The sequence below is a fragment of the Nematolebias whitei genome, chromosome 5 (genome assembly GCF_014905685.2).
Source record: "Nematolebias whitei isolate Nwh7 chromosome 5, NemWhi1, whole genome shotgun sequence".
Lineage (NCBI taxonomy): Eukaryota > Metazoa > Chordata > Actinopteri > Cyprinodontiformes > Rivulidae > Nematolebias > Nematolebias whitei.
The window spans coordinates 34762539-34779864 of record NC_056502.1 but is presented as its reverse complement, the minus strand read 5'-3'; the positions used below and the strand labels follow the sequence as shown (position 1 = coordinate 34779864).

At 39.5% G+C, this 17326-nt stretch overlaps 1 protein-coding gene across 1 annotated transcript; it reads right to left on the bottom strand.

The window, feature by feature from the left end:
* Positions 1 to 75: 75 nt before the first annotated feature.
* On the bottom strand, positions 76 to 8914 carry fbxo43 (F-box protein 43). Its single transcript, XM_037676430.1, is given in 6 exon segments — positions 76 to 324; positions 435 to 611; positions 2689 to 2791; positions 3129 to 3854; positions 5534 to 6329; positions 8797 to 8914. Coding segments are annotated over 5 exon segments (2004 nt in total). The 5' UTR covers positions 6283 to 6329; positions 8797 to 8914.
* Between the last annotated feature and the right edge of the window lie 8412 nt (positions 8915 to 17326).

Genomic DNA, 17326 nt, shown 5'->3' with positions numbered 1-17326 from the left:
TACGAGCCCAACCTTTAAAAAAAAATGGCTAAAGTGACTTTTGCAAAGGAGACAGGAACGATACAAATGTTCTGTTCACAGTCTCCTAATGTTCCGCTTGCTTTGAGCGCTTCCTGGGAGCAAACTGTCCTTCTTGCGTCGGCCTCCGGACCGACTTCCACACTCCCTGGAGCCATGAAAGGCACACAAGCATGAAACACAGAACTGAAAGCCACAGTCAGGCCGGCTGCACACTCCCTCCCCCTTCACTGAATGGCACCTTGCTGGATCCTGACATCTCGGACAAGCCTTGAGGCACTCATCGATGAAGAGGGTTTTAGCAACCTGAAAGAAAGTGACTTCAAATTACTTCTGTCTAAAAGGTTTTTAAACTTCATTTGAATTTCCTCCCACTTTATAAATATTCACCAATGTATCAAGCAACAAGTACTCACCTCCAGAAATTTATCCCGCTTGCTGTTGCTGTGCTGTAATGGGGTGAAAGTGCTATTTGCAGACAGTGGGGTGCAGAAACTGGAGGTTCTGGACCGGGCCTGAACGGTCTTTAAAGCCGACCGTTTGGACAGAGTAACTCTGGTCTCTGCATCACAGACTTGAACAGCACCACCACCCTGTGAGAGAAGCAAGCAGAACACCCAGTTCAGTCCATCGCACTGGTTCAGAGTAAACAGCTGTTCTGCTGCGTTTAGTCTTCAGCTTTAACGCGTCTCAGTCCCTGAGCAAGATGGCCGTCTTCAGCTGCCTCCAACAAGATTGTTGGGGTGTTGGGAAAAAATATACTGAGTACGTGCAGAGTACAAAGACTGCATATGAAAATAAAAAGGTAAATGACATGCAAAGAAATAAAGTAAAATATTTAAGTGCAGGGATGTGGTTAAAAAGGTGTTACACAAGTGAAGACTATTTTTTCTTCTTTTGTACCAATTCCAATACTTGTACGTGAAACAAAAGTGGAACTGCTCTTGTAGATTTACGTCTCGTATTCCTTCCATTTACTGACGAAAGATTAAACAGAGCTCCTGGGGATGTTTAGTCATGAAAATCCCGACTTGTAGTTTTCCATCATCTTTTCTCCAAGTTGATTTAGGACAGTCGCTCTATAGGGTGAGTATTTATGCAACTACCGGTGCATGTGTTCATAGAATTGGTATCACTCTGTAGAAATGAGATTTGACTCGACACTGAAAAACATTTTTAAGATTTTTTTGTTTTTGCCAATTTGTATTGACTGATTGAAATGTGTGTTAGAATCCAACCTTAACTTATTTTCAGCACTAACTTACAAGATATGGTTGTAAATCTAGCACTACCGTACTTTCCGCTATACATGTCGCACCGCCCTATAGTCGCATCAGTCCAAATATGTCTAATAAAGTGGAAATAAACAAATACGTCGCTTCGCCATATTAGTTGCATGTATTATACATCACCGCTGACTACCCAGAAATGTGGGCCGGTGTTGTACCAAAAATCAATTGGCTGCCGAATGACGGCTGCGGGAGCGTGCACGGGAAGACTTTAACAAGAACTTAACGATATTTATTTAGCAAAAAATTTATGATTTATGATACTTTTATTTTGTAATGTTATTGTTTTTTTTTTCTAAGTGAAACTAATAAACATTTTGTTTCTTCAAAAAAATAAAAAAAATAAAATTGAACAAGATTACCACTTAAGAACAAATGTTTGTTTGCTGGACATTATAGTGAAGATGTGTCTCAGTTGAACTTTTCCTTAATAAATGCACTTTAACATTAAAATCAGCTGCATTTCACCTGGGCAGCGCGGTGAAATGCAGCTGATTGGACATTTGCTCCAAGAGTTACTGAGCGAGATGAAGGTGGCTTTGTATGGCAAGCAAAGTGTCTCATTAATAGCCACTTTTACCTATTAGTGAGACATCTAAAAAAGTTAAATCTGGTCCTCTGGACATTCACCAGATTTAACTTTTTTAGATTTTTCTACCTGGATTATTGAGCATGCATCAGGATATTAGTGAGACACTTGGCTTGCCATATAACTCGACCACCCTCTAGTGGCTGAAAATGGTAGTGTTCAATATTTTTCATGTCAGAATGAATGAAATCAGTCAAAAATTGGGTTATAAATATGGGAAATAAAACAAATACGTCGCTTCGCTGAATAAGTCACAAGGCATGCTAATTTATGCAAAAATGTACGACTTATACATCGAAAGTACGGTAATTAGTACAGTCAGTTTTGTGTCCATTATCAAAACTTGTCATGAACCAAAGGATGGATTTATTTATGTTGTCAGAAAGTAACTATTGGATGTACAGCTTATGACTGATTTACTTTTAGAAGTGCCTTAAATCAAGAATTACAAAAATGACTAATTGAATCAGTTTTGCAGACGAAGCTAAAATTTGGTGTGATAATAGCTGAAGGCATTTCACAACACAATCTGAGCACCATCGTGTAGCAATATTGCATGAGACTGAGCATTACGTCATTTACAACTCCTTTCTCATCACAACTTGATCTTAGAATCAAACTCTAAGGCAGCGGGCGATACGTCAAAAGACCTGAAAACATGTTTTCTTTGTCAACAATTGGGTTTAATACCAAAGTTCAAGGTTTTGTCTGTAAAAATTAAACTTTTATTATTTATCTGACTTTATAATGACCAAAAATTACACGCAGTAAAAATAAATAGAAGAAATGTACCTCGAGCACAGCTTCTACCTCACTCAGGTATTCTGTCCTCCTCAGGTTAGCCTGATGGTTCTGCAGAATAATTTCATTCCAACTTTTGCACACAAGACCACACCTATCAAATACACAAAATAATGATCAAAACTCACAAACACACACTGATATACGAGACCCAATATTTCATTCCTCTCTGGCCATGCCTGGGACTATTAATCAAGCCTTATTTTATTTTATGTTAATTCAAAATGTAAGTTCTCTCATCTTTTTAGAACACTGTAGTTGAAACTGTTTCTAACTAATAGTATTGGCTGTTCCTTACACACATTTAGTCTTTACAGCAACAACGTAAGGTATGATTTTAACACGATGGATAAAATAAATAAAAATAAACTAAAAGTCTAAAAGACCAATTGAAACGTTAAACAGGTTAACTGGGAAAATGAATTCATCACCTGTAGACACACTCGGAGTTCAAAACGCTGAATATAATATCCAGGATGTGCTTGAGATTTCTCTTCTTCAGCTCAGTCAGAATGTCCACCTTCCCCAGGCCCATCTTCCTGCCTATCAGCCCTGCCAATGGCATTGTGGTCCCGAAGGCAAGCGGAGTCTTAGCCAGAGCCATGGTTGACTTCAGCTCTTCCTTCAGGCTTGGAGTTTGGCCAGAAAACATCTGAACTTTGTGTTGGCACATGGTATGAACCAGCTGTAAGGCTGGAGTCAAAGACAAGTTGACCGGGGTTGTTCTGAGAGGAGTGATGGTAGGAGTAGAAGAACCTGCACAGTTAGGTGTAGAGTTCTCAGGTCTGGATGTAGGGACTCCTTGAGGAGTAACATAATCATGTTTTGCGAAGGTCAAGCTACTAAAACATTTAGGAGACCATGCACTGTAAGGAGTAGAGTCATCAGCAAAAACCTCATCTTCTTTAGAATGGTCATAGCACTTAGAGGTTGGCTTTTCCACTGGATTGTCGTCAGACTGCGAGCCACCTTCTTTAAGAGTAGAAAGTCTATGCTGTCGCTGCAAACGGGAGCGACGTTTAGTAACGGACACACTTTGAGGTTCGTCGTTTCCTCTGGAAGAAGAAAGCAGCAGCTCCTGGAAGGAGCCGTCCTGATCCAACGAGGAGTCTTGGGATTTATCAAGAGTCAGTGAACTGAACCCACTGTCCACAGATCTGTTTCAAAGGTACAAGGAAAGGCACATGTAAAAACATTTCATTCATCATGTCACTTCAGTATGATGATGTTCTGAATGTGTGTGCATACTGTACATGTGTTTGTGTGGAAATACATTAGGGCTGCAAGATTAGAAAACCCTTGCAGCGTGTGAGGTTATCGTTTAATATCAAAATGACATCAGCTGTGCTTAAGCCAGTTTTCTTCTCTACCCACTTTATCATTATCATCTAAACCAGCTGTGGACATCAAGACCAGTGAGAGATTGTTGGATTGAGCAGATATGTTATTAGCATGTAGAACATGAATAAATGTACTTTAAATGTACCGGTAATAGTCCGATTTACTGCACTTCAAGTAGTGCTTTGTGATATTGATATTGCGCTCAGTGATAAATTGTCAAAATATTGTGCAGACCTATAGGTGTGTATGTATCAGTATGTTTGTGTATTTCCTGACAGGTCATTAGTTACAAATCCTAATATATGATAGGGCGGGATAAAACAAGAAGTAAAGGGACAATCAGTGTGCAAATGGTAGAGAGGTAGGATTAAAAAGGTTGTTTCTACCATTTTTGAACGTGCCATCTACACACTTATTAATTTTGTTTTGCTTAACATGTTCCAAGTAGGCAGCACGGTGGTACAGTTGGTAGAGCCGCTGCCTCTCAGTGAGCAGGTCGCCCTGGTTCACATCCCGGTCCGGGGGTCCTTTCTGGGTGGAGTTCGCATGTTCTCTCCGTGCATGCGTGGGTTTTCTCTGAGTACTCCAGTTTCCTCCCACAGACCAAAAACATGCATGTTAGTCTGACTGGTAACTCTAAATTGTCTCTAGGTGTGAGTGAGAGAGTGAATGGTTGTCTCATTTGTGTCTCTGTGATGGACTGGAGACCTGTCCAGGGTGTCCCCCGCCTCTCGCACAGTGACTGCTGGATATGGGCACCAGTGACCCGAAAAGGAAAAAGCAGGTAAAGAAGGATGATGATCATAGTAAAGCCTTAAAACTCAATCATCTAAATCAGTCATAAGTTTTAGTATTTGATTATACAAATTTTGGGAAAATTATTGATTTTTAGTTTTTTATATATTAAAAAAAATACAATTATCTCAAGATTAAGTTTTTTTTTTCTTTTTTCAGCTGCTCCTTCTTCAGGGGTCGACACAGTGAACTAACTTGCACAAAGACTTGGCAAATATTTTTACGCTGGATGTCCTTCCTGACACAACCACAGACACCGAGCTACCACAGCCCTCTGTGTGGAGCAGAGAGCTGCCATCCAGGGTGCCTGGGGGAGCAGATGGTGGGGGTTAAAAACCTTGCTCAAGGGTTCAGAGTGGGGCAAATAAGGGTGGAGGCAGGTGTGGGTGCTTCACCTTTCCCATCCATATTTTTGATGTTGGTACCGGGAGTTGAATCGGCGATCTTCCAATCACAGGCCCACCTTCTCTAGCCTCTGCGCCACCACTCCCATGCTCAAGATTCAATAAAGAATTTTAACTAAGGCTCAGTATTTTCACTTTTCTTGCTTTGTGTCATTGTCAAAGTTAGTGACGTGACTACCCAACTGTGTTGTAGTTTAATTTTCTTGATAAGTATATTTTGTATTATATTTGTAACATGTTGCTTGTTTTATAACTAAAATGGTCACAGAAAAGTTTGATAGTATAAAGAACCTCACATTTACCTGATGTATTTGGGCGTTTGTGCCAACGTTGGTGTGCAGAAACCACGTGCGCAGTCATAGAGGATATTAGTGACACTGCTTTCTAGCGGTATAACAGGCAGCAACCCTGGAGCATTTGGATCCAGATGATCGGAGGCTGAAACGTCTCCACTGAATTCTGTCTCTGTGAGGGAAACACTTCTTTCAAAGGAGGACAGGTTACAAATGTCGAGTCTGCCATCTTTTACAGTGGAGGTCCTCACTTGTGTGAAGAGATGGCGTTTCCTGACGGAAAGAGACAGATCCTGGTCCAGTTTTACAGTGTTCGATGCCCCGACAGTCAGAAGGTCTAATGAGTCAAAGGATGCACTGAGCCACTGTTCAGACCTGACACCACAGGTGGATTCAGTATTTGAGGTAGAAGGTGATTGTGCACCACTGACTGTAGTGGGTTTGCAGAATACAAGTCTGTGTCGCAGCGAAGCATCTCTTTTATATACTTTTGGAGTTTCACACCAGCTGATGGCAGATGACTGTGGTACTTCCCTGGAGTCTCCGACTCTCTCTTTAGGAGAGGCAATAAGCTTAAGGTTTTCTTTAGGAGTTTCAATGAATTCTGCTGGAGATGTTGATGTAAAGGAGACTCCAGTGGTGCTCCCTGGGCTCTGGAACAAACCCGAGTACCCGCTGTCGGTGCAGTCATTGTAACAGTGCTTGGCTTTATAGCGATGCAGGGGGACATTAGACTCGGTTGTACTCGGCATGACCCTCCTGTGTAACCGCAGAGCTCCACACAAAAACTTCAGGGGACCTGAGGATGACAAAAAAAGTAAAACAAGAATGTTGATGTTCAAAAAGACCAGAGCAGCAACAAATAGTTTGGTTAACATTTCCATTGATTTGGTAAAGGTTAGCTTACAATTTGAGCATTACATTTTATTTCCAAGGTGTTAAACTCTATTATAAAGAGCAGAGCAAGGTCTGCAACCTGTAGCTCTTAAACTTTGTTTTTTGTGGCACCTTGTAACTTTGACTAAAAACAACATGTACTAGTTCAGTGATTCCCAAAGTTGTGGTCTCCACCTACAGCCATGAAACACACGACATGAGGTCTGGTGACATGAGGCCAATGTTTAACTGTTCATGGGTTTCTGTCCAAATACTTGCAATATCAGAAGAAGACAAAAACCTTACAAAGTAGAATGCGACTAAATATACTCAGGTTGCATTTATTATTATGTTCAATAATTTTAAATGCATCATGTACACAGCTTAAATTCTGTACTAAAAAAAGATCAACTTTCCATAAGAATATGTTCACACTTAAATTAGAATTTACTGTTGAGCTAATAGCTTGTTGCATGTTCTCCACTTGGTTTATGCAGTTTTTTAGAGTGACAGTGCAGCGAGTCTTCAGCTCCACCAAAAATGAACATTTCTCAACATACTGGGTCAAGTGCTTTAGTGTAGAAATGAGCTTTACATGTAGTGGACACACTCGACTTAATGTTTTGAAACATGCAGTTGTAAAAACATACAGCAATGTATTCCTATAAGAATGTAAAAACTAGAAGGTCTTGCATAAAAGACTGACATCCTAAACACTTCACACACAAAAAAGAAAAAAAAAATTCTCATTTATAAAGAATTTATTATGAGCTAGGACTTTTAAAAAGTATTGATAAAACTTAAAATATTACAAGGAGCACATTACATTAGTAAATCTAAAATTGCTCAAATAAACCTTCATTTGACATCTGTGACGGGTGTTTTGAGTCATCTTGTAATCTAACCCCGGCTTTTGTTACATCTAAAACAAAGCATTGGAAATCATATTTTAGAAAAATTTCTGATGTTGTGGGTGAAAATTAAAGAACTCATTCCAAAAATAAATATATTTTTAGACATGTTAAGAATATATTTGATGTGGAAAGAAAATATTGCATCGATCAACATCTTTGCTTTGTGATAGAAAGTATTTGTTTAAGCTTAACGAGATTGAATATTTCATTTGGGGCGGCTGTGGCTGAGTGGTTAGAGCAGTCGTCCTCCAATGCCAGAGTTGGGGGTTTGAATCCACCAGCAGCCACATGCCGAAGTGTCTCAGGGCAAGACACTGAACCCCTCATAGCCTCTGATGTGTGTCCCATCAGTGTATGAATGTGATCTAAAGCTCTGATTAGTTTCTTTAGAATGATGTGTTCAATTATCTTTGTAGAGATCTAGTAGAATGTATGAATGAATGGGTAAATGAGGCACAGATTGTAGTGTAAAGCGCTTCGAGTATCTTGAAATAAGAAAGAAAGACACTACAGTCCATTTACCATTTGAGGCTGTATTGATGAATTTTGAAGTCCTTGATATATTATTTTAGGAAAATAAATTCCCTTAGATTCTCTGAAGCTGTCAGTTTAAAAAACGTATTCCTCCGACAGCAACAAAGTAGACAAAATGTATTACTATAATTACTTTTCTTGCAGTTTTATATACCATTAGTAGTAGCAATGTTTAAAAAAAAATGAGTTTGTTACTTTTTGTTGGTAACTATGTTAGTCTCCTTTTTAATTAATGTTATTTTATTTTTATTTTTTTTGGTTTGGGGTGAGACAGAGGTAAAGCTCTTGAGATATAAATGCAGGTGTGTGTGTGTGTGTGTGTGTGTGTGTGGCCTTCATTTGATGATATATCATGTCCGTTTCCCCAAAATATATATTTTTTCTTTTTTTGTCTCGGCACTTAAAAATACAAAAAAAATTCACAGTGCAACATAAACTTGTTTATTTCAAGATTAGTTTCTATCCTGTGGTTCTGTAAAAAGTTCAGCAGAACATATAATGTTTTCTACATATAATTGTAATTGTCTCCATCTAAGCAGCTGCTGACACAAACTGGGTCAGCTGGTTCCTCGCGCTGGGTTAAATCTCCTGTCGCGTGCGCTCTGCAGCTAGAAAGGAAGCTGTAACCGCCAAAACCAGCAAAAGACCGCCAGCTTTGTTAGCAAACAAATCACGTTTTTCACAATACATATATGTATTTATTTCATTTCTTTTTTTTACATAAAATCAACAAAAGGACCTGCGCCGGACTTTGACGTCAAAAATTAGCACGAGTCGAAGACACCTGGGAACTATAAGGTCTAACGGCAACACAAGCGAAAATAAAATGTTCAAATAATTTAATTAATCGCCACATTTAGACCGTGTTTTCAAAAAACACACTTGACACAACTAGCTAACGTAACAGCCAACATTTAAACCGTGTCTTAAGGTAAAACTCACCGCGACTAGAGGTCGTGGACTCTGCCGGTTCGGTTCTTGCCTCAGGTTCGGTTCCAGGCCCAGTTTACACCCTCTTGGCTTGTGCTTCCATCCCTTCCACGCTCGCTTAGTACAAACAGTGTTCAAATCTGGAGCCGTGTGGACTGTGTCACGTGCTTCCGCCTCAGCTCTGCTGGGCTTCCGTCCGTGGTAACCATAGCAACAAGTTACAAACGACTGTTAAGGTAGTCGGAAGCAGGTGGGTCCGAAGTAGATTATTTGACTCAAATATTTGCTGCGTTTCTGTAAATTATTCAGGAGTTCACTAGTTGAGACAGACACTGAAATTGTATTTTTTCTTTGTACTGCCATCAAATAACGCCACATTCTTTTCATTATTGTGGGTCGAGGTAACGCTAGCTGAAGCTAAAGAAGATGGTCTACTTTTTCCTCTATTTTTTTTATTTATTATTTTATTTTTGCAATCTAACTACTTATGCACACTTTGTGCTATTTTAACCATAACGATCAAAACATTCAGCTCATTCAGATAGGTTTTGTAACTTGTAATACTTTTCGAAATATTTTATGTATCTTTATTGACAAATACTTTCCACGTAGAAATACATTGTGTGATCAGTTCATTCACTTTGAAATCTGCTGATGGGGATTAAAATATGTCTATTAATCTGCTTCACTTTACTTGCTTGAATATTGTCTTATGCTACTTAACATTTTTACTACTGTTTGGATCATTTTAGCTAGGTTTAGCTTCTAGCTACTTTACCTATTAGCTAGCATTTTTATACTTTTGGCTTTTAACTAGCCCGTTGCTATTTTGGCTTTTACTTCATTTAGCTAAAGCTAAATGCTTAACAGCTTGGTTTCAACTTTTACAGCACCCAACCTTTACACTGCATTTTTGCAGAACATACCCTTTCCAAAAAATTAGAATTTCATGGAAAAGTTGTTTAACTTCCATAATTCCATTCAAAAAGTTAATGTTTAAAAGATGATAGATTCAGGGCCCACAATTTAAACAATTTCAAGTATTTATTTGTTTATTTTTATATAATTTAGGCTTCCAGCTCATGAAACCCATGAAAACAGGATTTCAAAAAAATTGAATATTGTGAAGAAATCAGCTCGCACTTCTCAGTTTTGGCAGAAAAAAATAAAGAAATTAGGATCACAACAAATCAATCAAAATATGGTACTTTCAAAGCGATATGTCAGTCTTCAATACTTGGTTGGGAATCCCTTTACCTTAATCCCTGCCTCGATGCGACGTGACATTGAGGCAATCAGCCTGTGGCATTGACTGGGAGTTATGGAAGCCCAGATTTCCTTGATGCTGTTTTTTTGGAAAGGGTCTGACTGAAAATTGTTGGATTGTATACCTGGATTATTGAGCATGGACTTTGTTGTTCTGTATTAACGTTTTGATTATTTCTTCACGCCGACTGAGTGCAGGAGCACTTTCTTCTCAGCCATGATGGATACGCAGATGGAGATGGGTACAGACTCTCTTCAAAGCTCGACCTCTGACCCCTGTGGGAAGGTTCCTGTGGAGCACCTGGACTACGATTACATTGAAAAATGCAAAGATGTAAAATATGTGGAGAAGATGTTGAGAGTACTCAGGTAAATATTTTATACTTCAAGTTGTAAGGTAATAAAAGTTTTATAATTATTTATCATTTATTATCATTTTCCTTTAAATTATTAGTGTGAATGAAGATAAATAATAGTAATAAAGATTATGATAAAAAAAAAACTACATTTTAAAAGCACATTTTTATAAAACTTGTTTCAAAAAATGTTAGTTTGTAGTACACAGCGTTCACACATAGTATGAAAAGTGTGGAGTTTCCATTCATACATCCATTATCTTTACCCGCTTCTTCCTTTTGGGTGGCGGGGGTCACTGGTGCCCATGTCCAACTATCACTGTGCGAGAGGTGGGGGACATCCAGGACAGGTCTCCAGTCCATCACAGGGACACATAGAGACAAATGAGACAAACAGCCATTCACTCTCTCACTCACACCTAGAGACAATTTAGAGTTACCAATCATTTTGGTCTGTGAGAGGAAACTGGAGTAACTGGAGAAAACTCACGCATGCACTGAGAGATCATGGAAACTCCACCCAAAAAGATCCTGGGTCGGGATTTGAACCGGCAACCTTCTCTCTGAGCAACAACAGCTCTACCAACTGAGCCACTGTGCTACCCTTTTCTAAAAGATGGAGTTCAACAATTTAAAATAGCTGTTTTCACATTTTTTGCACATGAAAGGTGTTCATCATGATTTTCACTTTTGGTTCAGTTAAATCCAAAAAAAATGCAATTATTATATTGACGGAGAATCCACATCAGCATTTTGGTTCAATTACCACATCAAGCCTGGGTTTTAAGGGTTCAGCCACAAAATTTAAATTAGTCTATTGAACTCAGCTTTTTAATCATAAAACTTTAAATGACTAAAGTCTAAACTAAACATTATGATCATAGATATCTGCCCCGGCCCCGACAACATCAAAAATTGTGGGTGGGGTAGGTGAAACACCCACACTTAACCCCCACCCTCATTCGCCCCACTCTGGGCCCATGAGCAAGGCCCTTAACCCCCACCATGTGCTCCCTAAACAGGTCTCTCTTGAAAATGAGTTCTCGTGGCTCAATGAGACTAACCTGGATAAATAAAGGCTAAATGAAAAATGAAAAATCTACATGTTTTGTCTAAAATAAGCAAAAGCTTTTATTTGCCTACTGAGTCAATGATTCCAGATTCAGAACATAAAGCAAAGCAAAAATATATCCATATTTTGTATATTTGGGTTGACAAACAGTTTACCACTTGTGCCAGTTTACAAATTGTATTTCTGATATTCAAAGACAATTTCAGAATTTTTTTGATTGATCATGCTAAACTACAAAAAGAATAAAAGCTTGGAAATATTTTCTACATTATCTATAAGCATCTCTGCAATTATTTTTCTACTTTTCTATTGTCCTCCGGAAACAAAATCATGCATGTTACAAAATACAACATTTGTCTCACAAGGTTGGCCGGCTTTACAGCGTACAAAGGATTTTCTTTGACCATAAATTGTTATTATAAGTAGACAAACATAAAACAACACCGTACAAACATTCACAGGGCATTTAAAGATTTTTAATGCCAGGAAAGGTTCAAAAACCCACAAAGGTTTTAAAAAATATGAGTCTAGAAAATTATGGAACTTTATAATGGAAAATGTGGGGGAAGCACAAGTATAACAGATATTTAAGAGTTTAATATTTTCTACTTTTAAAACTTATAATATATTTAATATTTACAAAAAAATACCAACACGAGCTATGTGAGATAACAGAATATTATAAAAATACTAAGAAATAGGTGTCCTTCTTTTGTCATGCAAGAGTCATTAGAGACTGAAATCAGGTTCATAGAAGGATGACGATATCCTGATGCATGCTCATGGGCTTCATCAAAGAATGAAGATGCAAACTTTAAAAACTATTCATTTAAATTTTAAATTACAGATAAAGGCAGCAAGGATATATGCATAAAGATTACTGTAGTGTACATACTGTATATCCATCCATTCAATCCGTTTTGGATATAAATTTACTATTGCACCAATTCACAACAAGTCATCTCAGGGCACAGCTTATCCATTTAAGATTCAAATCCAAGTGCAGTCATTTCACTGTTTATAGGACAGTACCATCACATGTGCTGCATTAGAAAATCTAAGGAACATTATAAATCTAAGGAAGCAAGCAGATTAGGTTGAATCTTTGCCGCAACGAAAGGAGAAAACCTCCCAACAGAACCAAGCTCAGGATGGGCAACCATCTCTGGGGGTTGAGAGGATAGAAAAGAGACACAAACATGAAAGGATTGGTCCAGGTTTAGTTTCCACGAGAAGGGAAAAAAAACAGATTAATAATTGAAATAATTACATGCACAACCATGAAGAGTAGAGAGAGTAAAACAGATGAGGGAATGGGGTCAGTTTGTCCTCCAGCAGCATAAGCCCATAGGAGCATAACTAAGGGATAGTATAGGAAACCCAAGCCAACCCTAACTATAGGATTTATCACCAATGAAGGCATGAAGCCTGGTTTTAAAAGTAGACAGTGTCAGAGCAGCTCTGTGAAGAGCTGCCTTGTATGTTGGTAGATTATCTCTGCAGGTTCAATAAAATCCCTCCATGGTGGAGTATTATTCTCTTACCATCTGTCTAGCTGCTTGTTTTAAGGTGTCTAGCTTTGAAATAAACAAACGAGCCAGCTTCCTCTGACTAATTATTTTCTATTTCAGAGGAGCAATTTTATCAAGTAAGTCTTGTGTTGAAGTTTTAATAATAACAAGGTGATCTATTTGTGAGGAAGTAAAATTAAATATGCTATTTTGTGCTGCATTCCTTTGTGAAACAAGAAAAATCTTAACGGAAGATATTTTTTAATTTAGTGATAGCATTTTCTGATAGACATCTACTGTAATGAAGTTTTCTCTGGGTCCAGTCAGTGTACACTCAAAGGTTATAAAGTGTTTTTCACTATGAAACTTGGCTGAAAACATTAGTGAATTTGACACCTGGTAAAATATTTTTTTGACTGTATTTTGTGTGAAGGTCTGGTAAGGAAGGCATTTATCCTCATCTGATTACGTTCTGTGAGAGTCACTTGGAGAAGCTGAACCCTAGAAGCAGAGCTCTCAGGAAGGAAAGCCCTGCAGCTACAGCAGCCAGCTTCTCTAAAGATGACTGGAGCCAAATCACTGGTGAACTAAAGGTAAGGTACTCAGCAATGTGTGTAGCTTGTGCTCTGTGTGACAGTGTTTCTGGGCTCATAAACACTTTGCATATGACTTTTATTTTTACAGAAATGGGAAGAAGAAACCAAGAAAACTGAAGCTTTGCTTAAAGAGGAGTCCATGTTTGGTGTCACAGTGAAAGAAAAAATACCACCTGTAAGAGGCTCGAATTGTTTTGTCCCACTCAGTGAGGTAATCTTAAACTATGTACATTGTAAGAACATGACTGGAAATAGAGTCATAAAAGACAAACCCTCAAACCCTGAATAAAATATTTTCACAATTGCAGAATTCAGCTCCAAAAGAAAGAAAGAATCCCTTGAAACACACTGTTCCCCGGGATTATCAAGAATGGGATAAGTAAGGGATTCTTTAATATGCTTAAAGGACGCAACACACAATTAGAACAGCTGCAGACTTGACTAATAACAGGCTTTTGAGTTCTGAGCTAAGCCTCTTTTATTATAGTGATTTATGGTTTAACAGCAGGTGCTGCTATTGGCTACTGTAATTTTTTTTACCACCATTTCTCTTGTTTTCAGGTTTGATGTGGAAAAAGAATGTGACAGAATAGATGGGAATGAACTCAAAAATGATCCAACAACCATTCTAAACACGGGACATCCTAAAATCAAGAAAGAAGTGGATTCCTCATGTAATGAACTCTGCACCACCTACAGTACACATGTGGTTTACAGGACATGCAAAATGTGAAACATACTGAACTTGTTGGATGTGTGTTCAGTGCTGTCACAGCAGGAAAAGCTCCTTCTGGCAAACCGTGAAAAGGACAAGGGCAATGAAGCTTTTAAAGCACATGACTATGAAGAAGCGGTTGCATACTACTCCAGGTTTGAATCCATAATGACGTATTTATTACAACAACAATCCCTTCTGAAGGTCACTAAGTGTTTAACTGCAGTCATGGTTATGACCTGACAGCAAAAGAGGGATAATGTTTTTGCTCGAATGTGTGTATGTGTTTTTTTCTTTGTAGCCTTAGCTGAATATATCATGACCCAGTGAGTGGATTTTAACAAAACTCAAAATGTAATTATAGGATAAACATCCACAACCCTTTAACTTATGAAGTAAACCCAATTCAAGATGGCTGCCACAGCCAACCGATCTTAGTTTAAAAAATGGCTATAACTCAATCAATTTTAGTCAGAGAGTCAGAGTCAGAGTTTCTTTATTGTCATTCGCACCTCATGTGGTACATGTGGTGGAGCGAAATTATGTACACGGGGTCCCAGTTACATCCAATAATAAAATGTATAAGAAAAACAGTAATAACATCTAAGATATGAACTAAGAAAAACATCAACTAAATATACACTAAGCACTCATAACATAAAACATTGAACATCAGCACAAACATGAACATGAGTCTGTGAGCAGATGTGCACGCATGAACACATCAACATTGAAACAGATCAGCAGCAACATGAAACAGATCAGCAGCAACATGATATGGTTTTTCACAGTGATTATTCTAGTTAGAGATTCATGAGTCTAACAGCCTCAGGGTAGAAGCTGTTCCTCAGTCTAGTGGTTCTACACTTAATGCTCCTTAACCTCCTTCCTGAGGGGAGTGGGGCAAAAAGTGTGTGTGCTGGGTGGGTGGGGTCCTTCATGATGCAGGTGGCCCTCTTCCTGCATCTGGAGGTGTAGATGTCTGTGATGGTGGGGAGACTGATTCCAACAGATTTCTGTGCAGCCTTCACCACTCTCTGCAAAGCTTTTCTTTCTGCAGCTGTGCAGCCTCCATGCCACACATTGATGCTCGAGCACAGGATGCTCTCCACTGCACACCTGTAGAAGGAGGTGAGGACTGAGCTTCCCAGACCAGCTCGCCTCAGCCGTCTGAGGAAGTAGAGTCTCTGATGAGCTTTCTTGATCAGGCTGGTGGTGTTGTTGCTCCAGCTGAGGTTGTCATTCATGTGTACACCCAAGTACTTGTAGCTGGAGACCACTTCCACCGCAGATCCTCTTATGTTCAGGGGGGTGTAGGTGTTTTTGTTCCTTCTGAAGTCCACAATCATCTCCTTTGTCTTCTTCACATTGATGTGAAGGTTATTCTCTCTGCACCAGCTCTCCAGGTGTTCCACCTCTTGCCTGTAGCTGGACTCATCATTGTTTGTGATGCATCCCACCACCACTGTATCATCTGCAAACTTTACAATGTGACAGCCTGGATGGGTAGCTGCACAATCATATGTGAGCAGAGTAAACAGGAGGGGGCTCAACACACATCCCTGAGGAGAGCCAGTGCTGAGGGTTATGGTGGAGGAGGAGAGGTTGTGGATCCTCACTAACTGTGGTCTGTTTGTTAAAAAGTCTAGTACCCAGTTGCAGATGGAGGGGCTTAGTCCTAGTGTGGATAGTTTGTCCATCAGGGTTTGGGGGATCATGGTGTTGAAGGCGGATGTGAAGTCCACAAAGAGCATACGGACGTACGAGTTTTTCTGCTCCAGGTGGTTGAGCGCAGTGTGGACCACAGAGGAGATTGCATCCTCTGTTGATCGGTTCTCACGGTATGCATACTGATGAGGGTCCTCGTTGATGTTGATGGTTGTTTTGATGTGAGTCATGACCAGTTTTTCGAAGCATTTAGCGACTATCGGGGTGAGGGCCACTGGCCGATAGTCATTCAGACCAGTCACTGTAGAGCTTTTTGGGACTGGGATGATGGTGGCAGTCTTCAGGCAGGTGGGAACTGTCTCCAGGGTAAGTGAGGTGTTAAAGATGTCTGCCAGCACCTCACAGAGCTGATCAGCACATTCCTTCAACACTTTTCCGGGGATGTTGTCTGGCCAGTTGCTTTGTGCGGATTAATCCTCCTGAAGGTACTCCTTACTTCTGCTGAGGTCACGCTGAGATGCTCTTCATCCGGTGGCGAGGTGAGTCTGGTGCTGGGTGGTCTGTTCGGGTCTTCAAAGCGTGCATAGAACTTGTTGAGGGCATCAGGCAGAGATGGGTCTTTGGGGCATTGTTCACTCCTTCCTTTATAATCTGTTATGCACTTAATGCCCCTCCACATGCTCCGAGGGTCTTGTGAGATGAATTGACCCTCGATCCTCTTTGCATATGTGGCCTTGGCCCTCTTAATACCAGCAACCAGCTCTTTTCTTGTCCTACTCAGCTCCTCTGAGTTTCCAGACCTGAAGGCAGTGTTCCTGGCTTCCAGCAGGGTGCGCACCTCTGCATTCAGCCAAGGTTTTCTGTTTGGGTAGCTTTTAACATTTCTGTTAGTGGAGACTGTGTCAGTACATGTACTAATGTAACCCAGTACTGAGGATGTGTATTGGTCAAGATTACAGATATTAATCTAAAATTAATCTAACATTTTGTGTAATATCGGAGCATTGTCCCCAACACACAGCCTGGGCACTATACATACATTTTTTTTCTCTTTTGCCTAAAACTTTGGCTTTAACTAGTGACTACTCTGTCTGGTACATTACTCATGAACTACTGCACAGATTTTAATGAGCCTTTCATGAAGACATCACTGGAACTACAAGTAATGAACTTTTGGAGTCAACCCCTTTTTGTAACGAACCCCTTCAACTCTGGACCAAAATCACCACAACAGAGAGACTTAGATTACAAAATTTATTGTAGAAGCCCTCGTTCCTCAAAAGTGAGTCTGGTTCTGGTGTCGATCACTGGGTCAAAGGCTGGAATGAGTCTGTAGGCGGAAAGAGAACGGTTAGTGG